At 40.9% G+C, this 26,459-nt stretch overlaps 1 protein-coding gene across 1 annotated transcript in view; it reads right to left on the bottom strand.

Annotated features, from left to right (window-relative positions):
* Positions 1-15,556: 15,556 nt before the first annotated feature.
* The window catches only part of LOC120516115 (nucleolar RNA helicase 2-like), a 42,336-nt gene continuing 31,433 nt past the window's right edge, over positions 15,557-26,459 (bottom strand). The window contains exons 13-16 of the mRNA XM_039737576.1: positions 24,009-24,168; positions 21,275-21,409; positions 19,076-19,120; positions 15,557-15,973 (exon numbers count right to left, since the gene is read on the bottom strand). Coding sequence (XP_039593510.1) covers positions 15,773-15,973; positions 19,076-19,120; positions 21,275-21,409; positions 24,009-24,168 — 541 coding nt within the window. The 3' untranslated portion in view covers positions 15,557-15,772. The remainder of the gene's footprint in view (positions 15,974-19,075; positions 19,121-21,274; positions 21,410-24,008; positions 24,169-26,459) is intronic.

Here is a 26,459-nt window from a genome sequence, read left to right as displayed (position 1 = left end):
TGGCTTCTTTGTTGCCCTTCTTGATACCAGGCCGTCCTCCAAAAGTCTTCATGTCACTCACACCTGCCTGCTGCCATTCCTCACCAAGCTCTGCCCTGGTGGTGCCCCCCGATCTCGAGGCATGAATAAACAATGGGACCAAAACATCCTCTGAGAGCAACTTCTCCCAACCATCCAAAGACAGTTTGATGGCCAACAATGCCTGATGGAACACCAGGTCATAAAGCAAAAGTGACAACTAAGTGGCTCGGGGAACAAAACATCAAAATTTGGGGTCCATGGCCAGAAACTCCCCATTGAGAACTTGTGGTCAATCCTCAAGAGGTGGGTGGACAAACAAAAACCCACAAATTCTGACAAACTTCAAGCGTTGATTAAGCAAGAATGATCTGCCATCAGTCAGGATTGGACCCAGAAGTTGATTGACAGCATGCCAGGGTGAATTGCAGAGGTCTTGAAAGAGAAAGAAGGGCCAACACTGCAAATATGGACTCTGCGCTTAAACTTAATGGAATTGTCAATAAAATCCTTTGAAACTTCTGAAATGCTTGTAACTCTACTTCAGTATACCACAGAAAGATCTAAAAACACTGAAGCAGCCAGCAAACCAATACTTGTGTCATTCTCTGTATTTTTGGCCTTGACTGTACAGACCCCAAGTCAATGTCGAATGGCTTGATCTCGGTGTTGATCTCGATGTCTTTGGGACGTAGTGAAACACTGGGAGAAAAGCCAGCGGAGGCACAGGGGACAAGCAGAATGCACACAAGCCAAGCCCGGGAAGTGGACACGAGACACTGCAGGACACTTTATTGTGTTGTGGTTTTCATTTTAACTTCACACATTTGCAATTTTTGCCCTTCCATCCATCTATCCACCCTCAACATCCCGTAATGACTACGTGAAAACGCGCTTTCAGAAAAGTTTGCAGTTTTATTAATAATCCAAAACTTTAAATCCCTCATGTATTATAAGCTCTCAGCCTCTCCAAATCGAGGTCAGGCGGACCCTCTTTGCTTGAATTCTCCTTGAGATGTATTTGAGAACTTGTTATAGAGTCCAGCTGGTGCAAACTGCTTAGACTTCGTTTACAAAAACACACGTGGACCCCTGTATAGAAGACCCAGCAATTCACACTGAATGTCAGGACCACCGTGATCAAACTGTGGTGAGGCAAAGACCAGGATGTGGGAATCAAACCATTTCTAAAGCTTTGAGTGCCACCAGTGGCCTCAATACACCGGTCAGCCAGAACCTCATGTTGTGTAGACCCCCCTTGTGCCACCTTAACAACTCTGACCCGTCAAGGCTTGGTCTCCACAAAACCTCTGATGGTGTCCAGTGGTAGCTCTCATGGAGACGTTAGCAGCAAGGCCTTTAAGTCCTGTAAGTTGTGACAACAACGACTGACACTTGCATTTCCACCTTACCCCACAATTGCTCGACTGCATTGAGATCTGAAAAATTTGGAGGCCAAGTCAACAGCTTGAGATCTTTGTCATGGGCCTCAAACAATTCCTCAACCATATTTGCTAGGTGGCAGGACACATTATCCTGCTGAAAGAGACCACTGCCATTAGGGAGTACCGTGGTCGTGAAGGGGTATATGTGGTCTGCTACAATCTTAAGGTCGGTGGTACTTGACAAAGTAACATCCACGTGAATGCCAGGACCCAAGGTTTCCCAGCAGGACATTGCTCAGAGCATCACACTGCCTCTGCCGGCTTGCCTTCTTCCCATAATGCATCCTGCTGCCATCTCTTTCAAAGATCGACGACAGATAGCAACCAGCTATACACGTGATCTAAAAGAAAACCTGATTCACCAAACCAGGCCACCTTCTTCCATTGCTCCATGCTCTAGCTCTGATGCTCTCATGCCCACTGTAGGTGGACAGGGTTCAATATGGCCACTCTGACTGGTCTGAAGCTACACAGCGAGCTGCAAAGCACTGTGTGTTCAGACACCTTTCACTCATTGCCGGCATTACGTTTTTCAGCAGTTTCTGTCACAGTAGCTCGGACCAGACGGACTAGCCTTCACATCCCACAGGCATCACTGAGCCTTGAGAGACCACGACCCTGACGCTAGTTCACCAGTTGTCCTTCTTTGGACCACCATTGGTAGGTTCTAACCACTGCATACCAGGAACAACCCACATGAGGTGCCATTTTGGAGATGTTCTGACCCAGCCATCACAATCTAGACTTTGTCAAACTCACTCTGATCCTTATGCTTGCTCATTTTTGCAACTTCCAACACATCACCTGTAAGAACGGATAGTTTACGATGCCACTCCATGACAGAAGATAATCCGTGTGATTCACTTCACGTGTCAGTGGGTTCAGTGGGGATAGATATGAAAGGCACTATATAACACATAGAGTGAAAGGCGCTATATATAGATAGATATGAAAGGCACTATCTATCTATCTATCTTATAGTGCCTTACATATCTATCTATATATAGCGCCCTTCACTCTATGTATTATATAGTGCCTTTCACTTTATATATCTATGTGTTATATAGTGCCTTTCATATCTATCTATCTATCTATCTATCTAACACATTGATATATAGATAAAGTGAAAGGCACTATATAATACATAGATAGATAATACGCTATATAATAGATAGATAGACAGAGTGAAAGGCACTATATGATAGCTAGATATATAAGGCTCTATATAACACATAGATAGATAGATATGTAAGGCGCTATATCATAGATCTTCTGGTGGGTTATGTGACCTCCTTAGAGTCAGACAGGCAGGTGGCAGTGTGTGTGTTTTAGGAGTGTCATGTGACACTTTTCAATCCTCATGTGCCTGACAATGCAGTGTGTTAACTGTGAGGCCACACTGCCTGACAGTGGGTTCAGTCGGCCTGGCGGCTGGCAGCAATGCCAAGTGAGTTGATAGGGATTTCCATGCCGTGCCGAGGCATCTGTCAAAGTCTGATGTTTCAATCAATGCAAATGAGTTCCAAATCTTTCCGGCTGAGCGACACTCGGAGCTCATTTGCATAGTGCGAGCTCAGGCAGGCACATTCTTGGATTTTATTTTTAGCCCAGATATTGCGTAACATCAACAGCTTTAAAAAGACAAATCAGAGCAGATGGTGTTCGTCAGGTGACATGGCTGTTGAAATGCCACTGTGGGGTGGTGGTGATGGTGGTTAGCACTGCTGCCTCTTGGCGTCAAAGTCCTGAGCTGAAATTTGGGCTTGGTGGATCTTGCATGTTCCCCACCTACTCCCACCACCCCCGACTGACCCCCTTGTCTCCGTACATGTGGGTGGGTTTTCTTCTTTTGCCCCAGAGATATACACATAATAAGTGGCACATGCCCCAGGATGAATAAGTGAGCATACCCTCTAACCACCTGGTGCGTGTCCCTAAAACTGGACAAACTGGTTGGAAAACAAATGAATGCCTGAATACTGAAGAAGAGGAGGCCAGCAGGGGGCAGCACTTCCATGTGCTTACCACCCTTTTCAGTTCAGCTGAGTTCCCAGCAGAGGAGCCATGTGATGGCATCTACCCGCTGCTGCTCCTATTTGCCTTTGAATTTACCAAACTCATTTTTAATTTTATTTTGTCAGGATTTCAAGTTTATTGAGTAAAGCCCTTAACCTGCACTCGCTTCGTCCTGGGTGTGACTTTACCCAGCATCCAGTCCCAGGTTGGTGGCAGGATTGGCACTCCATTTGCTGTAAAAACCTCACTGTTCCAGTGTGGTGCCGAGGTGCCACCCATTGAACGGCTACACTCGGGTCCCAATCCGGGTGGTTTGTCATGTGGTGGGTGCGGCGAGGCGCTATAATCAGCGTGTGCTCCCACCCTCTCTCTCTCTATTTCATGTTTTTGCATCTATTGCTTGGCAAGGCTGCCTACTGTGCCCGCTTCTATTCCTCTTCAAGACCAACTTCATTGTGTAGTTATCACCAGCTGAGACACAGGATGGCACCCAGTGGTCTCCTAAGCAGCCTGATGATTGTGACTTTGCTGATGACCTGGCACTGCTATCATCATTGGCTGATGCAAGGACTTGGCAGCCACCTCTTCTCAGCATGGCCTTTACGTTAATAAAGTAAAGATGGAAGTCATCAAGGCCGACACAATCAACACTCGGCCATTAGAAGAGGTGGAAGTCTTCAGCTACCTGGCAGTGACATCAACAACCAGAGATGCACAGATGCCAATGTTAGGGCCAAAGCTAGAGCAGCAGCTTTGCAGCTGGAAAACATCTGGAGTACCAAGGAGCTGATGTTACAGACCAAGGTCTGGATGTTCAATACCAACGTCAATTCAGTCCTTGATTATGGAGTTGAGACCAGGAGGAGGACAGTTAGAACTAGTATGGAAGTTCAGAACTTCATGCCTACCAAGCATCCTTCCAATACGCTGGTCCAGTACCACCAGCAACAAAGACTTTCGCCAGAGAAGAAACCAGATGCCCGCAAAAGCCTTAAGAAGAAAAGAGGAAGGATTGGACACATCATCAGCATCTACCAAGAGTCCCTGATCTGGAAGACAAAAGGAAGAGAGGCAGGCCAAGAAACACATGGTGCCGGGACCTGGAGGTAGACACCATGAGGATGGACCTCACTTGGAGTCAACTTCAAAGAAAGGTGCAGGACAGAGATGACGGGAAAGTTTTCATAGGTTTTCCTTCCCATCACCACCACCTTCCAGTGACCAGTGTCGCCAACAGCCCAACTACATCATCAGCTCCTACCATGTCAGCTGAAATGGCCACCTCTGATCATCAGTGAGTGCTGTCCATAACTAAAGATCAAGTGAGGAGACCACTAAGGAAGCTACACACAGGAAAAGCTGTGGGACCAGATGGGTTGGGTCAGTCCTCAAGTTCTTAAGGCCTCTGCTGACCAACATTCTGGGTCGGCAGCCCTGCAGAGGAGGGCTCAGTGATTCCCCATGCGCCCCCTGGTGGTGGCGGCCATGGGCCCTAACATAGGTTGAGTTTGCATGGCAACATAATAAGCCAGGGGGGCACTGTTGTCCCATGCTGTCCTTCCATCACAGAGGCATCTCAGCCGGGTAAGAGGCCCAACCCAATCAGCTGATTTAACACATAAGCAATCGTCACCTTTCATGTCTTTATTGAGCACACCGTCAGACGTTCAACGTGGGCAAAAGTGAACCCTTGGGCTTCCTGACTGGTCAAACCTCCATTGGCAGCACTCGCCTCGGACAAGAACTGCTAGTTACATGCACAACGTCCAGGGGGCATTCTGGGCCATTCTTCATTACAGAGCCGTTTCAGCTCTGCCATCTTCTTAGGATGTGTGGTGTCGATGGCTCTCTTGAGGTCACTCCTTTAAGTGAAGGTCTCATCTCTGAGTGGACCACTCCAACAGACTTCGATGTTTAAGAGTTCACTTCTTCTGAGCCCTCAGTCACTCTGACATCATCCAGTAGGACACCTGGATAAACTCGGGGAATTCATTTTCCCAGGTGGCACAGTGGCACAGTGGGCAGCGCTGCTGCCTCGCAGTTAGGAGATCCAGGTTCGCTTCCTGGGTCCTCCCTGCGTGGAGTTTGCATGTTCTCCCCATATCTGCCTGGGTTTCCTCCCACAGTCCAAAGACATGCAGGTTAGGTACATTGGCAATTCTAAATTGTCCCGAACGGGTGCTTGGTGTGTGCCCTGTGGTGGGCTGGCGCTCTGCCAGGGTTTGTTCCTGCCTTGCACCCTGTGTTGGCTAAGATTGGCTCCAGCAGACCCCCCGTGATGCTGGGTTGGATAATGGATGGATGGATGGATGGAATTCATTTTCCCCCTCAGTGATGAGTTAGCTACGCGGCCCCGAGTCCTGGTGGTCCTTCCAGTGTCGGGTTGATGACTTCACGTTGGTATGTGGTGCCCTTTTTTGCGCCATACCTACTGGCACTGAAATATTCAACCTTTGTCTCATCAGTCAGCAAAACGTTTTCCCAAAGTGGTGTGGAAGTTATGAGGGTAAATCCAAAATCCTTGCTTCTTCCACTTGAGGGGGCTGTCAAACATCAAGCCTGAAAGAGTGATACCTGCGTTTCTAACCTCTCGTCTGGATTACTGCAACGCGCTGCTTCTTGGAAGTAGCCAGGCCTCCATTGCTCGCCTCCAGCTGGTACAAAATGCCACTGCTCGATTTTTAACTGCCACAAGCAAGCATGAGCACAATTACACCAATTCTGGCTTCCCTTCACTGGTTTCCAGTTCGTTTTCGAATCCATTTTAAGATCCTTGTATTTGTTTTTAAATCCCTTAATGGTTGTGCCCCATCTTATCTGTTGGAACTGCTGCACCCCTGATGTACCGTCTCGATCTCTCAGGTCAGCAGGCCAGACGCTTTTACATGTTCCCAAGACACGATGCAAACTCCAAGGTGATCGGGCTTCTTCAGTCACAGCTCCAAATCGCTGAACGATTTGTTGTTGCATGTTAGGCAGACTCCTTCACCTCTTCTTCTTCTTTGAGCTTCTCTCATTAAGGGGTCGCCACAGTGGATCCTCTGTCTCTATCCATACCTGTCTTTTACTTCTTCTTCTTCTTCTTCTTCTTTCGGCTGCTCCTGTTAGGGGTCGCCACAGCAGATCATCTTCTTCCATATCTTTCTGTTCTCTCCATCTTGCTCTGTTACACCCATCACCTGCAAGTCCTCTCTCACCACATCCATAAACCTTCTCTTAGGCCTTCCTCTTTTCCTCTTCCCTGGCAGCTCTATCTTGAACATCCTTCTCCCAATATACTCAGCATCTCTCCTCTGCACATGTCCAAACCAACACAATCTCACCTCTGACTTTGTCTCCTAACCATCCAACCTGAGCTGACTCTTTAATGTCTTCATTTCTAATCTTGTCCATCCTCACCACACCCAAAGCAATTCTTAACATCTTTAACTCTGCCACCTCCAGCTCTGTCTCCTGCTTTCTGGTCAGTGCCACCGTCTCCCACCCATATAACATAGCAGGTCTCACTACCATCCTGTAGACCTTCCCTTTCACTCTTGCTGATACCCGTCTGTCACAAATCACTCCTTCACTTGCTGTCTTTAAATCCTATTTAAAAACACGCTTTTACTCCCTGGCCTTTGAGCCAGTATGATATGTTGACTATCTGCGTACTTTTCTGTTTCTTTTACCCTTCTGGTTATTGTGTGTCTGATATGTTGGGTTTTATTTTATTTTACGGTACATCACTTTGGTCAGCCTTGATGTTGTTTTCAAACTGCTTTATAAATCTCTCTATTATAATAAAAAATCTTGGGAGACGAGACTTTTTATCCTGCAACAAGACGTGATCTTTCTCAGAGACTTTGTGCCAGTCCGGGGCTGGAAATAAAAGACAAAGAGTAGACGACAAAGTAGAGCGTCGTAAAGAACTCAAAAACGTTGGCATGATACAAATGCAGAGCAGGTTAGAGACAATGGAAGTACGAAAATTCAAAAGTCTCAAAAAAATGATGGTAAAGATTGCATTGGCGCAAACAAACGGAAATTATTACTCAATGAATTAACGGAACAGCGAAAAGAGACCAAATAGATTGTTCAGATTTAAACTTTAAGTCGGAGACTTGTAGATCATCTAATTCGTGTTGCCATCAGGGAGAAGTAGCGTTTCTTCTCAATGAAGAGGCCTATCCGCGAGAATCAAAAGATTTGTTGTTTGGTGAAAGTGAAATCCCGCAAGAGAAAAGTTCAAGCCAAGGGTTTTGAAAAGTCCTGTCCACATCTAAAACATTTACAACCACACACACGGTCCAATCATTTCTCATTTGTGTGAATGCTGCGGTCAGACGCAGTTCGTGTAGACAGAAAGAAACGAGATTCACTCACAGGCAGTTATACGTTGCGTTGCCATGACGGAATTCCAAACACGGAATCAAAATTCAATGTGATATTAATGAAAAGGTAAACGCGAAAAGAGATCGAATATATGGACATAGGTGATATGACAGAAGTGTGCCGTGTGCAGCAACACCAAGCCAGCAGCTGATCAAGCAAAGAGGAGCACAAAAAAAAAAAAAACTGTATTTGTTTCCCATTGTATCACCGATTAAGAGGGGGTTTCGGAGGAGCAACCGCGTCTCCTTGGGGTGCATTCAGCCCCCCATCTTCACAATGCGATGTGAAATGGCAGGTGGGTTGGCGAGCAAAGTGAGCAGGGGGCAAAGCCCCCTAGTAAATAAATAAGTAGATAAATCTTAAAATCACTAGATAACCACAATGGATAGAAGATGACGCAATGCAATGCGTTTGCAATGGTTTATGGGTAATTCAAACGCGCAGCGCTCTATCGGTAGGACAGATGGATGCGGACGCTTCGCTGCACCATTGCTGAACGACACGTCATGGTGAGATCCCTTTGAGCAGAGGGAGTGAATCCTCCTAAAATGGTTTCCGTTCTGTCGTGGTATGTAAAGGACGAGACATCAGGCGGGTGGGCTTCTCTGCCATTTGCGAGGTACTTACGCCCCAATCGCTGTGTTCTGTGTATTGCACTTGCAGGTGTCGGCTCTCTACGACTGACAGACAAAACATTTTTTGTGAGGGTGTGTCACAGACCAGTCAGATCGAGTCACTGGGGACGCCAATGGACATACACGACTAGACAGGTCACAGGAGTCCACCATGACGACCCCAACCCGCTGAGACGATTGAACTGAAGTCTGTCACTCAGAATGGAATGGAAGAGTTGTGTAGGGAGACTGGGCCTTCACTTACCGGTGCAGATTCACTGGCATAAGCCACTGATGTGACGCTGTGTGTCAAGAGACTCGGCTGGCATGTCACACTATGTGACAACATCATCTTGGCAAGTCAGGGGCAGTCACCCTGAAGTAGATCCTGTAGAACGTCAGTCTGATCTGATCTGTAATCCTGTACCGTTGCAGGTTTCGGGGTCTTAAAAGTAAGCTGCACTCAGCGGCCACTTTATTAGGTACACCTTGCTAGCACAGGGTTGGACCCCCTTTGGCCCTCAGAACTGCCATAATTCTTTATAGCACAGATTCCACAAGGTGCTGGAAACATTCCTGTGGGATTTTGGTTCATATTAACATAACATCATGCAGATTTGTCAGCTGCACATCCATGATGCAAATCTCCCGTCCCACCACATCACAAAGGTGCTCTACTGGATTGAGATCTGATGACTGTGGAGGCCATTTGAGAACAGTGAACTGATTGTCACGTTCAAGAAACCAGTTTGAGATGATCTAAAGTTTGTGACATGACGCGTGATCCTGCTGGAAGTGGCCATCAGAAGATGGGGACACCGTGATCATAAAGGGATGGACATGGTCAGCAGCAATACTCAGGTAGGCTGTGGTATTTAAGCAATGCTCAGTTGGCATAAAGGGGTCCAAAGTGTGCCAAGAAAATATCCCCCACACCATTACACCACCACCAGCAAAAACCATTGCTACAAGGCAGGATGGATTCCTTCTTTCATGTTCTTGACACCAAATTCTGACCCCACCATCTGAATATCGCAGCAGAAATTGAGACTCATCAGACCAGGCAACGTTTTTCCAGTCTTCTGTTGTCCAATTTTGGTGACCCCGTGTGAACTGGAGCCTCAGCTGCCTGTTCTTAGCCGACAGGAGTGGCACGCGGTGTGGTCTCCTGCTGCTGTAGCCCACCTGCTTCAAGGTTTGACATGTTGTGTGTTCAGAGATGTTCTTCTGTACACCTCAGTTGTACAAGTGCTTATTTGAGTTACTGTTGCCTTGCTATCTGCTCAGACCACTCTGGTCATTCTGCTCTGACCTCCGGCATCAACAAGGCATTTTCACCCCCAGAACTGCCACCTATTGGATATTTTCCCTTTTTCAGACCATTCTCTGTAAACCCCAAAGATGGTTGTGTGTGAAAATCCCAGTAGATCACAAGCCTGTCTGACACCAACAACCAGGCCACATTCAAAGTCACTTCAATCCCCTTTCTTCTCCATTCAGTTTGAACTTCAGCAGGTTGTCTTGACAGTCTCTACAGGTCGAAATGCATCGAGTTGCTGCTGCGTGATTGGCTGATTAGATATTTGCATTAACAAGCAGTTGAACAGGCGTACCTAATAAAGTGGCCAGTGTGTGTGCCCTGAATGGTGGTTTGCTTTAACTTTTTTATGTGCAGAATTGACATTTACAGTACGTGCCCCATGTAATAATCTGAACGTTTTAAGCACTCCACAGATAAGAGCAGGAGAAAAAGAAATATTATGAACTGGGCACAACGTCCACCTTCTTTGTTCTTTGTGTGGAGCAGCCCTGCACTGAGCTGTGCCAGGCCTGCTGTTGCTTCTTAAAAGTGGGCTGCTGTGCCATACTGGCAGCTCTTTGTGCTTTGTGAAGCGGAGCGTAGTGGCACATTGTGGTTCTCCAAATTACTGCATGTATTTTACCACCATAGAACCAAATTTTTAGAAGTTCACCTATATAAAAGAGCACAATAATCCAGTCCCCCTTGAATTTGTAAGTATTTTATACCACATTGTGAGGAGTAAGAAGCAGCTGACAGAACAGGGCACATCCCCAAGGAGGTCACTTACTACCACGGTGTCACATCTCATTCTCCATTGCAGCTTGCCGCCTCATTTTTTTGGCCCGGGTTGCCATCCTTTTGGGCACAGTTCTCTAGTGCCAGCTTGGTCAGTAGTGCCCGTCTCCTTGCCTGAACAGCACACCCCATTTCTGCACGTGTACACTTGTCAGTGCTCAGCAGAGTAATGGAAAGGACTGCCCAAGAAGAGCCCATTCACTACAGCATTGTTATCAACCAATATCGAGAAATTAAAAACACCGGTCAGCTAGTTTTCTTATCACTTTAGTGTCACCAGATTTCAGTGACATCAGTCAGTGTTTTCAAGATTTGGGTGTTTTTGTTTTTCTAGTGTACGGAGGTGGGGTTCACCCCTGAATACTGATATATCAAAATGTCCTGAATTTGTGGATGCTTGCTGCCCTAGATGTGCAATAGCGTTTTTGTTGGTGTTCGCAAGTCCACTATGCATTATATATGGTGACCAGCTGTGCTGCCCACTCAGCGTTAGTGTCTGCAGTGCACCATGCAATTCATGTCTCTCTTCCATGCCATTTGGTATGGGATTAGTAAAAAGCCGTGTTAAATGTTTGTGATGCACCATCTGTTGGAATGACAAATGCAATGCATATGACTATTACAGGCCATTTGGTATGGGATTTGTAAAAGCAGTGTTAATGCTTGTGATGTGCCATCTGCTGAAATGCCACACGTAATGCATTTTATTATTAGAAATGCGTGTGATGCACCATCTGTTGGAATGTAAAATGCAATGCAGTTTTATTACTAAAATGTTTGTGATGCACAACCTGTTAGAATGACAAATGCAATGCAAATGTCTCTGTTACAGGCCATTTGGTATGGGTATTGCAAAAGCAGTGTTGAGGTTCCTGATGCACCCTCTAATGGAATGGCAAATGCAATGCATTTTATTACTAAAGATCTGTGATGTCAGAGACATAGGAATTGGGAGGACACACAGACATTAGTGCCTTTATGTTAGATTTTGTTAAAGAAAATATGAACCATGAATGTATGCATATTCAAATCCTCCACAATCTTCACCTAAAATTTCACATGCTTCCTAATGGCTTTCTCCTCAGATCTATTTTGCCATTTTCTTACCCCGGTACCACTGCCTTGACTTTTTTCCGTTTGGGTACAGATCTGTCCCTTTCAATCCTTTCTGAGAAACCTACACTAGGACCCCAAACAAGAGGAGACCATTCAGTTGTCTAACAAGTCCATTTGTTTAGCTAATAGCTGCGCTGTCCTGATATCCCACCCACATACAGGACTTGTCAAAGGTTGTCGAGGTTTCTTCTCCAATTCCCGACATTTTCTTTTGGAGAAGCCCCTCTATTTCTCTCTAACTCTCTCTCATATCTTAATCCGCCCTTTGGCTGTTGGCACTTTTACAGCCAAATGACTTCACGCCACTTGTGGAAATCCCCGGACATTGTCACGTTTAACAATTTGACATTTTTTTTTTCCAGTGAATTTACCTCAGGCTAAGTGAAGAGTGAAACAATTTGCATAAAACTGAATTTACAGGAAAGCTTTGTGCTTTGCTTTGATTTGAAAAACAAAAAAAATATATAAAAAGTGTCTTGATTTCAGCAAAATTGGTGCCAGAGACACAAAGAAAGGCCTTTAGTTCTACATGGAATAATTTACACATTTTAATTGCACAGATGTCTTCCATCATTCAGTATTTAAATAAAGTGTTCTAATAAGAAAATAAATATTTACTCAATGCGGTCACATGTAGACTTTCTGTTGAACCACCAGAGGTGTTTTGGTAGTAGGATACCCAATTATGACGACACTCTTGGCAATCACAATATTAAAAACACTTTCTGGAAGCTTTAGAGGATAAACCATGATTTGCAGGAATCAAGGAAAAGGAATTTGAGGTGAGCCAGGGACCAGCTTCCCAGCTAGTGAGATTCTCCTGTAGAGAACACCCAGCAAGCTGCACAATGTGTGTGTCTTCATGTGGCAAAGAGTCAGTTGGTCAGATTTAAAAAAAAAATGCACTGCATTCCTCCGTGGCGATGAACGTGGCGTGAACGAGTGATACAAACTTGTATGTGACAGAATCTGTGCAGCTATACAACACCCCCCCTCCGCTTTAGACAAGTTGCATGTTTTACAAAATCACTTGCAAAAATATTATTTTGCCTTAGTTTACTGAAACCATATGCAAATCAAAACTTGTGGGTTTTGCTTGTCAATGTCGATGTATGAGCAGTTGAATGCAGCCCGCCACTTTCACCTGACCAAACTCGGCCGCCAGATCTTGAGTGACCTCAGCAGCGTAGCAGAAGAGTCGTCGCGGCCAAGTAGAAAAGCACACAGAGATGGTTACCCCAGTTTGGGGACTACTTACCAAATCTCTGAAGGAGACAAAAATGTAGCTAAAACGCCTCCACCTGCTCTCACTAGCTGCTCATCCTTCATTACATAATCAATCAACTTTATTAGAACTGTGAGGTTTCTGAACACTTTTTGGAAACCCGTGATATTTTACATGGTGTACCACAAGAATCTGTTTTGGGCCACCGTTCTTTTCAAGCAACAAGCTTCCATTAGGTTAGATTATCTCAAAGCACAAGGTGAGCTACCACAGCTAAGCAGATGACACACAGCTTTATTTATTGATCACGCCTGATGACCCTGACGCTCTTGGCTCTCTTATCCTGTGTCTTAGCAGTATTTCTGATTGGATGAGCAATAACTTTCTCAAACTAAATAAGGAGAAAACATAAATTTTAGTTATTGGCAAACATAGATCTAGTGAGTGTATTAGAAATAAAATTGACTACTTGCAAGATGCTAAAGATGACTAGATTACTGTAATGTGCTTCTAACAGGGCTACCCAAGAAAGACATCAACTGGTTACAGGCAGAACCTTACGTAGAAAAAGAAAATCTGAGCACATCACATTGGTTACCCGTGTCATTCAGAATTGACTTTAAAATACTTCCAATGGCTTATAAAGCTTTAAATCTCACCTCATCCTGTACTTTGGAATATCTGTTCTGTCCACTCCTATCGGGAGTCCAGCTTATCATTCCAAGAGCCAACCTGAAAAGAAGTGGTGAGGCGGCCTTTTGCTGTTATGCACCTACAATCTGAAATACTTTACCAACAGAAATTTGCCAACTGCTATACACCAATTTGAAAATGGCTTTTCTGTAGCTACATTTTAGTTGTATCCCTCTTAGTCTATATGGGCTTTGAATCATTTCCCTCTGGGTTCTGGAATTCCCTACTTGTCTGTATTTTTCTCTGCTGTCTTTTCTGGTTCTTCTGTGGTGACATCTGCACCACCACCACCTGATCGAGGTACCATGCTGCCCCTTGTGTTTATGGACTGAATGGTGGGTGTCCCCGATGTCCACATGACCTTTATCAAATTCTTCCATGTGAAGCCTGAAAACCATAAGAACTAATTTAGACCACTCATGTTAGGTAGAATGCCCAGTGGGGGCTCAGTGGTCTTCGAAACCCTGCAGATTTATTTTTCTCCCGCCTAACTGGAGCTCACCTCCACCCCTTGCCATTTGACCTCACCTTTTTCTTTGTTACTTACTATATAAGATTATTTCCTAATTTTGTTTTATACCAACTTCCTTTTTATTTCATCTTGTAAAGCACTTTGAACTACATTGTATGAAAATCTGCTATAGAAATAAATACTGCTGTATTTATAAGGTGTTTGTTTATCTAATGTTATCTACAAAAACATGTTTAGTACTTAGTAAGACCCCCCCCCCTTTGGCAAGTATTACAGCTTCTAAATGCTTTTTGTGTAGCCAACTAAGAGTTCCAGAGTTTGCCAGATTTTCGTCCATTCATCCTTGCAAAAGGCTTCTTATTCTGTAAGACTCTTGGGCTGTCTTGCCCGCGTTGCTCTTTTGAGATATCTCCACTGATTTTCAAAGATATTTAGGTCAGGGGACTGTGAGGGCCACAGCAAAACTGCCAGCTTGCGCCTCTTGAGATATTCCATTGTACATTTTGAGGTGTGCTTCAGATCATTATCGTGTTGTAGGACCCATCCTCTTTTTAACTTTATCTTATTTGTAGATGTCTGCTTCCAGAATTTGCTTGTATTCATTTGAATTCATTCCTCCCTCTACCAATGACATATTCCCTGTGCCACTGGCTGCCACACAAGCCCAAAGCTGATCATTCCACCATCATGATTAATAGCTGGAGATGTGTTTTTCTTTTCCTGGAATTCATCACACTTATTTCTCCTAGCATACCTTGGCACACAATGGCTAAAATGATCTATTTTGACATCATCAGTCCACAGGAGTTGTTTCCAAAATGCATCAGGCTTGTTTAGATGTTCATTTGCAAACTTATAATGCTGAATTTTGTGGCTAGGACGTAGAAAAGGTTTTCTTCTGCAGACACTACCATGAAGGTCATACTTGTTGAGGGGTTGCTGCACAGAACAACAATTCACCACCACTCCAGAGTTTGTTGTTTTTTTTTTTTTTAATTTGCCTTCCTAGCAATCCAATGAGCAGATGATTCAAAAAGTTTTCTTGGTCTTCCAGACTTCAACCTGATCTCCACCGTTCTTGTTAACCACCATTTCTTAACAACATTATAACCTGAGGAAACAGCTTCTTTTTGCCCTCCCCTGCTTGCTCTGTGAGCATCAACACCCCCCGGCCAGGAGAATGGTCAACTGAAAGCTAAATAGCCAATTAACTTATCCTGCATACCTCTGCGAATTCAGCAGGAAACCGGGGGAATAAGCAATCAAACACAGAAACAGCACCCCAACTTCACACAGACAACTAAAGAAACTGATTAAAACTCCAGACCCTGAATCCACCAATGACCAGGATTAAAACCGAGCCCTGCTTCCTCAAAGTCAGCACTGTAAAGGTGTAAGAGCTCATGTTAGACTGGCTGCAAGTTCAAAGCAGTAAGCTCAGGACTTGCCTTTATTTGGCTCGTAATTAAGTCACCCCAACAGCTGATGTTTTAAAACATCTTTAATGAGGTTTCTCATTCCAGTGAATGGGCCTATACATTATAATGCACAATCGCAATGCAATTGTCATAGTTTCTTCAGATCCCTTATGTTTTACAAAGTGAGGATTTATGAGACTATGGTGAAAGAGCTGACCATGCTGATATTGGAAGGATGCTGAAGATGAAAGACAAAAGTTCCAAAGGCTAGAGTCGTGACACCTTAGTAGGCAAAAGCTCTGCCAAAGCTTCTCTTCTGTTGTCCTCTGTTGTTATTAAACCGGTCATTTCTCTTTCCACCACCATAGAAAGATCTCTTGCCAAAACCGGATGAAGGTCTGTCTCCACTACGCTTCACTTCTTCTAGCTCAGGAAGCTCAGTTGCAACAGACAGCTGCCAACGCCTCGAGTCTTTCCAAGATTCCTGTTAAAACAGACCACATATATTGAAGAACAAAAAAAAAAAAAAAAAAGTAAACAAAATCTGAACAGACAAGTATCCAGAGCCCCAAAAATGTGGCTATTCCAGGTCGACAGCCAAGCATCACTTCTGCTTTTAACTTTGCACATGTGATGCTGGGTTTCATTTCTCACTCTGCTTCTCCCCCCCAAAATATACAGACACAAAGGAAAGACCTAACTCTAAATTTAACAATTAGAAAAACAAACATCTTAGGTTATGTCACCTCAGATTACATTCAAGATTATTTTAATATGCTGACATCTGCTAAAAAGCAGAGTGCACACAGAAATGGATATTTTACACATTTCAAAGGGTGGTGACCACACAAGACCACTCACAGCTAAAGACATTATCTTAAAACAAAAAGGGCAAGAACAGAATTTTATTGCAAACACTGTAAGAAGCACATGTGAATGGAGTGGCTGAGAAGGGAAAATAAAAAACTGGTGATTTGAATGCAGCAATGGATCTCCTGAGCTCTTTATTCCACTAGTCCACTAATTAAGGGGATGAACTGCAAATGAAAACTGCCCATTCAATAGTTTGGCAAGCTCAAGTAATTTCTGTAAAACAAAGAAATATTTTCTATTATCTCACAAAAAAGACCCCGCCAAGATTACACTTTTAGGTTCAAGTTCAGATTTTGGCAGCGTGTACCAAGGTAATACATAAGGAAATGGATTATACTGTCTGACGGGCACAATTTTAACGTGGATTGCCTTAAAAGTTTTCACTTCATATTCTCTCATGACTGTAGGCAGTTAGCCATGGTATAGCTCGGGATGAGGCTACAATAGTTCATTTTGAAGTACTGCAAAATTAAATTTCTCTACAAGTACAATATAGAAAACTGTTTTTGTGCTTTGCATAAAGGAAAACTGACTGATACCATCCTCAAGTGTCGGGCTGCTCAAACTGTTCTACTACTGCATTACAGTGACTTCAAACTACTGAAGCAATAATCAGAACTATAAAAATGCCAGATCTTAAATGTCTGTATTGGTTTCAAGTTCAGAGAGGAAGTTCCTTCTTTTAATGCAAAAAAAAAAAAAAAATGTGAACAAGCTGTTATACTTTCTTACTAAACTTAAATATTCGTAACCAGTAACGGCGTAACGTGCAGTGAATACACTTGACTTATAGTTTTTCCTTCTCTCTCTGTACATTTAGCATTCGTTTGCTTAGAGGTTGATGCACTTGCTGATTCCTCAGCAGCTCGTTTTCTCCACTCTAGCGGCCCGCTTCTTTTCTTAAATCAACATCTTTTTGTGTTAAAATTGATTTAACTCATTTTATGTGTTGCAAATACTTTTTCTTAATTTTTCATTTAAGCTGGCAGTTAAGTCTTCAATCTGCCTCAAGAATGATTTAAGATATGAAGAGGTAGGGGAAGTAATGGCGAAGGTGGTAGGGATGAGAACGGCACCTGCACACATGCACCGCCACCCTGCAGAGAGCTAATTCTACAATAAAATAAAATATAATAAAAAAAGAGTAATAAAAATCATCTCCCCAAAAGTGGATAGTAGAGGTCACGTATATGTGTAGCAAATTTCAGGTCAATAGGTCAAACGGTTTGCGATCTACAGGCGATTTAAAATTCTGGCCAGACAAAAGGACAGTCACGGTAGCATACTGTATAAGAAGATACAATGCAATGACAAGAAGCAGACCATCTTTTAAATCAACGAAAAGTAAAGCTACTGAAGATGAAGCATCTCAACTATGGAATGATGTACCTATAAAATGTTAGTGATAACTCTCTAAGAATCTGCAAGCAAGGCTGATGAACCCATCGTTTTAGCAGGTGATAATGTTGTAGAGCCGTTTGTAATACTGCTCACATTATATTTTAATAAATGCTAAAACAGCTCTGATCATTCTTTAGTATCACAATATTCCTATCTACCTCTAACTGTTGTCCTTTGCTAGTGCTAGGCAGCAAATCTGAACAGAGCCCAGCAGTGACATAACCGGGGATGTGCATAAGAAGAGGCAACTGCCAGATTCCATGGAATTTATGCATAGCAGCATTTACAGAACATTACCCAGGGAGGGAAAGGACCATCAGTTTAATTGGGCCAGACAAACCTTGACTTGCCTTTTCTTAATAACTCTGTGGCAAAGAGATTTGTGTTCAATGGAATTTGGCAAGAATGTATGTTTTTTTTCCACTTTTCTTCAGTGCTAAAATAAAAGACTGATGCATGTAATTATATTAGTATTATCAGAAATTAAACCTATTTTACAAAAATATCTACAGATATGTATATTTCCAAATACATAATATGTGCTGTTTTGCACATAGTGTTTGAGCTTAATTACAAAGTACACAGTTTCTTTTTATTATACAATGCTTAACTAGTCACCCGTGTGTTAAACTGGTAATCAAGTATTTGACAGTCCAGGTATCCATATTGGCTGAAGCTGTGAATAGGTTTAAACAATCTAAGCCAGCCATTCACTACTGTCATACTCCCAGAGAAACAGAAGCTAAACACTTTGGGGATTTCTTCTTTGACTGAAGAAATCAAGCTAAACTCCTGAAATTTGATACAATGACATCACCTTAACTACAGATTAGTTGAATTCAGGTTTCAAAAAATACAATGCTTACACAGGATCTATTCAGTACATCTCACTTCTAGAACACAAGAAAAAAGTGTTCAACATAATTACATTAAGTCTTAAGCTGTAAAATAATTTGTAGTGGGTTTAAAAAAAATGACTAATGTTGAAATGCAATTTTCCTAAATATCTACTAAGAAAAAAGTAACATTTTTATCCAATGTAATAACTGTCTTCAAGTGAATGTCCTAGCAGTTCACTGAGAAAACCTGTGACAAAACAGTTTTACAAAAAGTCTACAAGGAAGTTAAAGACACAAGAAAATGGGTACAAAAAGGGCATCCAAAATAAAAAACAAAAACACCCTATTCACATTTAAAGGCTATACAATTTCCTAGCACAATTGTTAAAACTTACATGTGTTTTAAGTATTTGAAATCAGAGTAAATTTTAACACCAGTCCGAACTAATGAAATATTTATTGGAATACTGTACCTGAATGGTCTTCACACTGGCAGCTGGAACATCAAAGCAGACTCCCTGTACCCAAAAGAGAAAGACAGTTGTAAGTGAAGTGTTCATAAATAAGCAGCTTTTATACAAGGTGTTTATATACAGTATGAAAAAATGCCTTAATAGAAACGTCTGGTAGTACATTCTATAATCCAGAGCTAGATTCTACTGTACCTTGAGTTCAACATATAGTATACAGTAGATTAACTAGCAACTCTAACAATGTCAGTTCAAGTTTGTGACAGCGAGTGCATGACTGTGCTCTTCAATGCCCTAGTGCAACCACCAAGGTTAATTCTAGTCTTGTACCAATGCTATTAGTTCACATTTCATGTAATGAAATCACTGCATCTTGAAGTAAATGCAGTTTATTATTAAACAAGACAAGAGTTATCTTCTTTAATTGATTCCATCTATAAAATATGAAATAGACAAAATATCATGAAAGATCAATTTTAAAGAAGAGACATTTTTGTACATGCCATCTCTACATGTTTCAACAAACTGTTTCACTCTGGCACAGCAGGACTTCATTAGAGAGTGATTTTGTTTTCATTAGAATTTTGAAGAGGACACGCCTTGTAATCCTATTTACATAAATTTCGCCAAAATAAAGTTTTGAAGGTTTATAAATTTCTACAGCGTACTACACAACTTGGTACCTAATTTTGTGCGTCTACAGCTTCCTGTTGTGAAGCAAAATGTAAATGGCTGTGCTACATTTACACTTAAGTTTCCATCTGTGATCCTGTGTTCTTGTTGTAGAACTCATTTTAAAATGACAGCTGTGGACACATCCTCTACACTTCAGTGTGCCTAGAATGCTGCTACTCCAGAAAACACAGCAGCAAACACCACTTGATGTTACACCTTCCTCAATTTTAGCTGGTCATTACTGGCAAGTGTCTGGAAAATTAAGGTATTTAAACAGGTTTGATTTTTGTCTAAGTTGAAGGGATGGACTTTGTGTGACAGAGCTGACAATCAATGAGTACTCACAACTGTATAAATGTACAACTGCACATAATGTAGCTATGAAGAATAAGGAACAAAGGTGGCATGGATATGGAAAAAAGCACAGAATATAAGCAGGTCATAAATCATGTTTGTGGTGCACACTCTCTCTAATGTGTTAAGTATTTTTGATGCTAACCCACATATACTGTATCAGACTAACAGCTAAATAACAGCACACATGTACAGAAATTGATCACCAAGCCTCGAGTTAAATTAAGTGGTAGCTCTTTCAATTGTAATAACCTGTGTCAAGTTCTTTTTGGGGCAGTGACACAATATGTGACTTATTAACTGCACCATCTCACTGAGATGCTACCTTTGTGGGATCCTTATGCACATCTATTGTAGAGTTGACTGGAGAGCACAACACACTTTCCAAATGCACCGACTCACTAATGGTATGCTTATTCTAAAATAAATGGATAAAGTGTTATAGCCAACACACCATTGGCAAGATATTGTAGCACTAGCTGCACAAGTCTCATGCCTTTTCTTTCATCTTTCCTTTTGGTCTCCTGCAATTATAGTAACATGTGAACAACACATGTGGTAACTGACATTATCGAGCATTCAGTCTTCCCTTAATATGCCATAGACAGCTTCTTCTGTGGGCCTTCATGATCAGTAAAAATGTAAAGTGTACTAAAACGATGAGCCTATCATTCCAAAACAAGCTGTTAGATTACTAATTTCCATTTTGGAGAGAAAATGTAATTGGATTTTTATCTTTCTGATAAAGAAGCATTTGAAGTTTCTAGTGCAAATGCAATGAGTGTAAAATATGTTTACAATCTACCTGCATACAATGAGGATACAAATGCCTACTGTAAACTGTATTTACAATGTGCTTAATCATGCGGTTCAGATAACTGGCAATGGAACATTAATCGGTGATGTAAACAATCAATCGCCTACTGCCCGTTAGCACAAACCTAGTCCTAACAAAAATCACACTCGGCATAAATTTTTCATATTGCGAAAAACTGTTAACACAAAGATTTCTTAACTTTTATCATGGGGAAAGCAAGGAAGTGTTCAGGAGCAACTGGCAGTTTTAAACAAAAACCAACCACAGAAAGGTACCAATCTGTCACAAAAGCTCACAATTAGGTTTTTAGCAAAGAACATTGATTTTTTATATTTCTACTGATATATAATACTCACAGTCTTGCCCTTTAAGAACTTCATTCTATGAATCTTCGAATCAACGTCTTCACCCAGCTGTTCCCTAAGGCCCCTCCAAGCATACCCAATGTTGTGCATTTCCACTGAACACATCATAGTCATTGTTACAAAGCCCTGGAAAGAGAAGAAACCTATCAAAATAGTAGCCACAAGTGCTGGCAAAGGTTAAAGAAAAGATATTCTCAGTCATACCATTTGACAAATCAGAAAATTAAATTTAAAAAAAGAAAAAAATTCTTACATTCTTAGTGTCAAAAATTTCCATTTTCCTCATCATTTGGAACAAGACCAAAACGGTTCAGTCATTGCTTGCTAGTGTGGTGGTGCTTGGTGCTGCATTTGCTTTATGTTTACTATTGAAATTAATAGAACATTTGTCTTTAAATGTATTCCATCCATTTCAGCTGCTAGTTGACCTTTGTCTAAATGTTACCCAGGTACAAAACATGACGTTAAAATAGATAAGAGGCATCAGTTGTTTTTGGATGCCAGGCCCACACTACTGAGGATCTGCTTATTAAGTTTTGGCTGTGGATTGCTTACCAGCAGGCTTATTTATGTCTGTAAAGAATTGTGGGAACCCAGGGACCATTTTTGCTACATCTCTATAATGCTAAAAGTTTGTCTCCCTGCTTTTTAAGTTATTAATCTTGCACTATTTCCTCACTTAACAGCTTTGGATGGTGCTGTAAGCTACTGTGTAAAAAAAACACAAAGTGATTTTTTTTATAATGAACATTTAACATTATAAAACCCCACTTTATTAAATGTCAGAATATTTAAATTGAAAACAATTAAGGCCAAGACAGCTAGAGTGGAAAACAAACACACAGACACCTCAAGTCAGACTAAGCAATTATTTTGGGAAAGAAAGGAAACATTTTTTGAGTCAACTGTTTTTTGGGGGCAAAATGTGTGGGAAACTACATTACTTAGACTGGATAATGCTTATAATTTAATGCCTATAATTCATTAAAGTTCTCAAATTTTTTTAGAACATACAATTCTTGTCAAACTGTTAAGAACCACTAGTGTAGCAACAATCAAGACTTATTCTGCAGACATATATAACAAATAGCATGTACATTTTTAAAATATAAACTGTGAACATGACTGAACAAAAATGTGTATGTGATTAATACATAACCTTAACAGTTAAAAGTTTGGAATCGTACAGGAACTGTCACTTTTTGATAGAAATTTTTTATAGTTATTTTATTATCACCATACTAATTTAACGGATCATAAAATATAGCCAAGACTGTAAATGGCTATTATTGCTTGAAATGACAGATTTATTTTTCATATATGATTGCAAAGCCCTATTTACTGATTTGCAAAATGAGGGCTATTAAATGCAACAAATTGCCAACAAACTAAAGATTTCAAGCAAAGGTGTCTATTAAAATTGAGAAAAGAGGGAAAGTTAACCTGAGCAGGATGGAAAGAGAAGTACCATCGTACAAGAGGGTACATCAGAGTCTGCAGTTTGAAAAACATAGACCATGCAGGTCCTCAGAGGGCTACCATACCTCAACTGTACACATCAAATATCACTGTCATCTACAGTAACAGATCTCAGTTTGGCAATCGGTCCCATTGAAAAACTCATTGCACTAAACAAAAATGGATTATGTATTGCCTGAGAAAGCTGTTTCATTTTGGCCATTTCTATACTCAGAACTGACCTTCAGGAATTCTAGTCCCATGCAACCCAAGGAAAGTCAGTTTATTTTATTGAGGAATGTAACAGGTTTCATCTATACTAGCACAATTACAAGAGGTTTCTTCTAATAACCCTTTAATATTTAAATTTAAAGCAGTGTTTCCCAACCTCGGTCCTGTGACGCCAAACCCACAGGTTTTTGTTCCAACCAGATTCTTAATCAGTGACAACACCCGATAGCACTGATCTCATTTCATTAGCTGCTATTATTTTTTCTTTAATTCTACATTCAGAAAAGCATGGCAGCACGATTTTTACATTTATAAGACTTTAAGAAATATTTTTTCTAATGGATTAAACAAACAATTAGGACACCTAGAAAAGTATAATGAAAATCAAGATGAAAATATTGTTTAAAAGAAAAAAGAAATACACTATTCCCATATAACTGCTTAGTACATTTTTTACATATATATATATATTTTACCAAACTTAGTTTTCTAATTTCTATCTTGTTCCCAAAACACAGAACCTGCGAAATAACACATTTAATTATCCCAGGAGTCTAATTAAAAACAGAAGCTGGTTGGAACAAAAACCTGCAGCGACAGGGGAGCCATAGGACCAAGGTTGGGATACACTGATTTTAAGCATTTAAACATGGTTAAAAATGAGCTAAGAGAGACACTTAGACACTAGAGTAATGGGTGGCTTAAAATAGGGCTTTACAGACATCTACATATTATAAATAAAATTATTTCAAGCAGCAACAGTCATTTCCAACATTAGTACATCTTGACTATATTTTTAAACCAATTTAAAAGTACCTTGATAAAATAATGTATCAATTTAATATGAACTTTTGGGTGATTTTAAACTTCGGAATGGTAGTGTACAATGCTTTCTACTATCACTTACACACAACTGTTGCTCAGAGTTAGAATAAGAAAGAAAATTTTCAGAAGCAGTAAATATTATGGAAATGTAAACTAAATCCCACAACTTTATTTGTAATATATTTTTGTAGATGCTAAAATGAATACATACCACATCAGAACTAAGCAAAGAACGCTGTTCAATAGATTTAGCTCCAGAAATGTGTGCTAGAGCAGCTGCTAAGGCTTCAACAGCCCCTCTCTCCTCTATCAATTTTTCGGCTGCTGCTCGAAAATAACCAACTGCAGAGGGGGGAACGGCATCTAGAAATCTGAGGAAAGAGATGGGAAATTAATAAAAATATTTCAATGAAAAATAAACAAATAGTATGATAAATCTACAGTAGATTCCACTGAGAACATAATCAACTCAGTGGGTAAGGAGAAGACCAATAAACTACAATTTTGTACATTCAAATTTCTCCACTGTGCATGGAGATGTGTTACTACTTTGCTTGATTTGCCTCCATGCAAAGTGTAGGAAAAGCTATTTCTGAAGATTATACACATATACACACAAACACACACACATTATATATCTTTGTCAGGAATCAATTTTTATTTAGGACTGTACAAAGAAAACCTTCCAGTATTTATTTCACAACAAACCACTCTCTCAAGCATACAAGACGACAAACAAGAACATTTTAACAAAGCCAAATTATACAGCAAAACATAAAGCTAATTAGGCTGGTAATTACTAGCTTTCTGTCTATTCAGTTGGACAAGGGAAATGGTACCAGTCAATGCCAATCTTGACTAACATTCATCAGCTGGTCCCTGCAAAAGACTGGCTATGGTTAAGGAGTAAACCATTTTGAGATTTATACAAAAATCAAATCTCTGATCAGACACAACACGGGACAAAGTATTACTATGGGAATACCAAAAGCATACAAACCTTCGAAACATAACAAAAAAAGAATACACCATTAAGTCAATCAAGCTTTGTTACATCACATTTTAGATGTTACACTCATGATCATTGGTTTGTCTTCAAAAACCGAAAAAGTGATACAAAATTAATGTTTGTGTAGTTGAATTCAGCAATAAAGTATGTTTTTATTTACCTGCTGACTTTGTGTCTCCATTATATACAGGTATTTGTTAACAGTGTTATGCTGTATTTAGTAGGGAGATGTTATTACTTTGCGCCTTTCCCCACCAAAACCTATTGTCTATGGGGCAGGAGCAAAAGCATTAGATTTGTGAAAGATTTTGATTTCCAGTTTTTGATGGATCTCAACGTTTTTATGATCAGAAAGATCAGCAGAGTGGTAAATAATTAATGAAATGTTATAGAATAGTTAGTGTGACTTGGTTCCTACTGTGCAAAGCCCAAAAAAATAAAAAAAGCAGACAAACCAAATACAACCCCTGGCCAAAATTATGGAGCATGTTCAATCAGCTGTTTTACTTTGTTGCAAAAACTCACAGATATGACACAAAGCTATTTTATTTAATAGCTGAACATTTTGGCATTTTGAAACACCTCAAAAAATTTTATGAAATTGCTGTAATTAATAGCACTTTTTTTGTTCAGATCAAATAGAGGAAAAAATTATGGAATCACCTAACAAATTATAATTAGTACCTCCTCTGCTTTTATGACAGCTTGAATTCTTTGAGGCATGGACTTCACTAATGAAAACAATATTCTTCATCAATTAGGCTCCAGCTTTCTTGTATAGCAGTTGACAGATGAGCTTTGCCGAGTTGAGCCTTATAGATCATTTTGTTTCAATCTGCATAAAAAATCTGTTTGTGTCTTTTCTGAAGTTTAACGCTCTTTGCTCTGTGGAAAGATGCATTATAATCCTGAAAAATGACTTCATCATCACCACACCTACTTTCGACTGATGGACTGAGAAGTGTCCAACGTTTCAATGTACACCTGTGCATTTACTGTAGTGGTAATGATTGCCATCTCTCCAGATTTTTTTTAACCTGACATACAACCCCATATCAGCAATGAGTGTGTAAATTTTCTTGATTTGTTCAGGCAGTCATCTTTACATGATTCATCGGAATGGCACCAAACAAAGGTTCAGCACCATCTCCTTGGCCAATGCAGATTTGTGATTCATCACTGAATATTGCTTTCATCCAATCATCTGCAGTCCATGATAATTTCTCTTTAGCCCAATACAACCTTGTTTTCTTCTATTTAGTTGTTAATGCCAGCTTATGTTTGTGTTTGCCTTTTTTTATGAAGACCCCATTTCTTACAGTTGGGTCACAAACACTGACTCCTGTTTCTGCCCATTTGTTTTTCATTTCTTTTGTTGTGCATTTTCTATTTTCCAGGCATATCACTTTAAATTTTTTGTCCTGATGCTTTAACACCTTCATCTACCTGTATGTTTCCCTTTTCCAGCTTTCCTATTTTGTATGTACTTGTTCCAAATTTTACACACAGCTGACTGGGAACAACCAACACCTTTTGCCACATCCCATGCTGAATTACCTTCTTGAAGGAGTTTTGTAATCCTTTCCATTGTTTCAACTGACAGCGCTCTTATTTCCTGTCAATGAGCTTCGGTAAGGTCTGCAAGCACTCTCT

Source organism: Polypterus senegalus, chromosome 1 (assembly GCF_016835505.1).
Source record: "Polypterus senegalus isolate Bchr_013 chromosome 1, ASM1683550v1, whole genome shotgun sequence".
Lineage (NCBI taxonomy): Eukaryota > Metazoa > Chordata > Cladistia > Polypteriformes > Polypteridae > Polypterus > Polypterus senegalus.
Note: the sequence above shows the minus strand (reverse complement) of the source record. Positions and strands in the feature narration are given on the sequence as shown.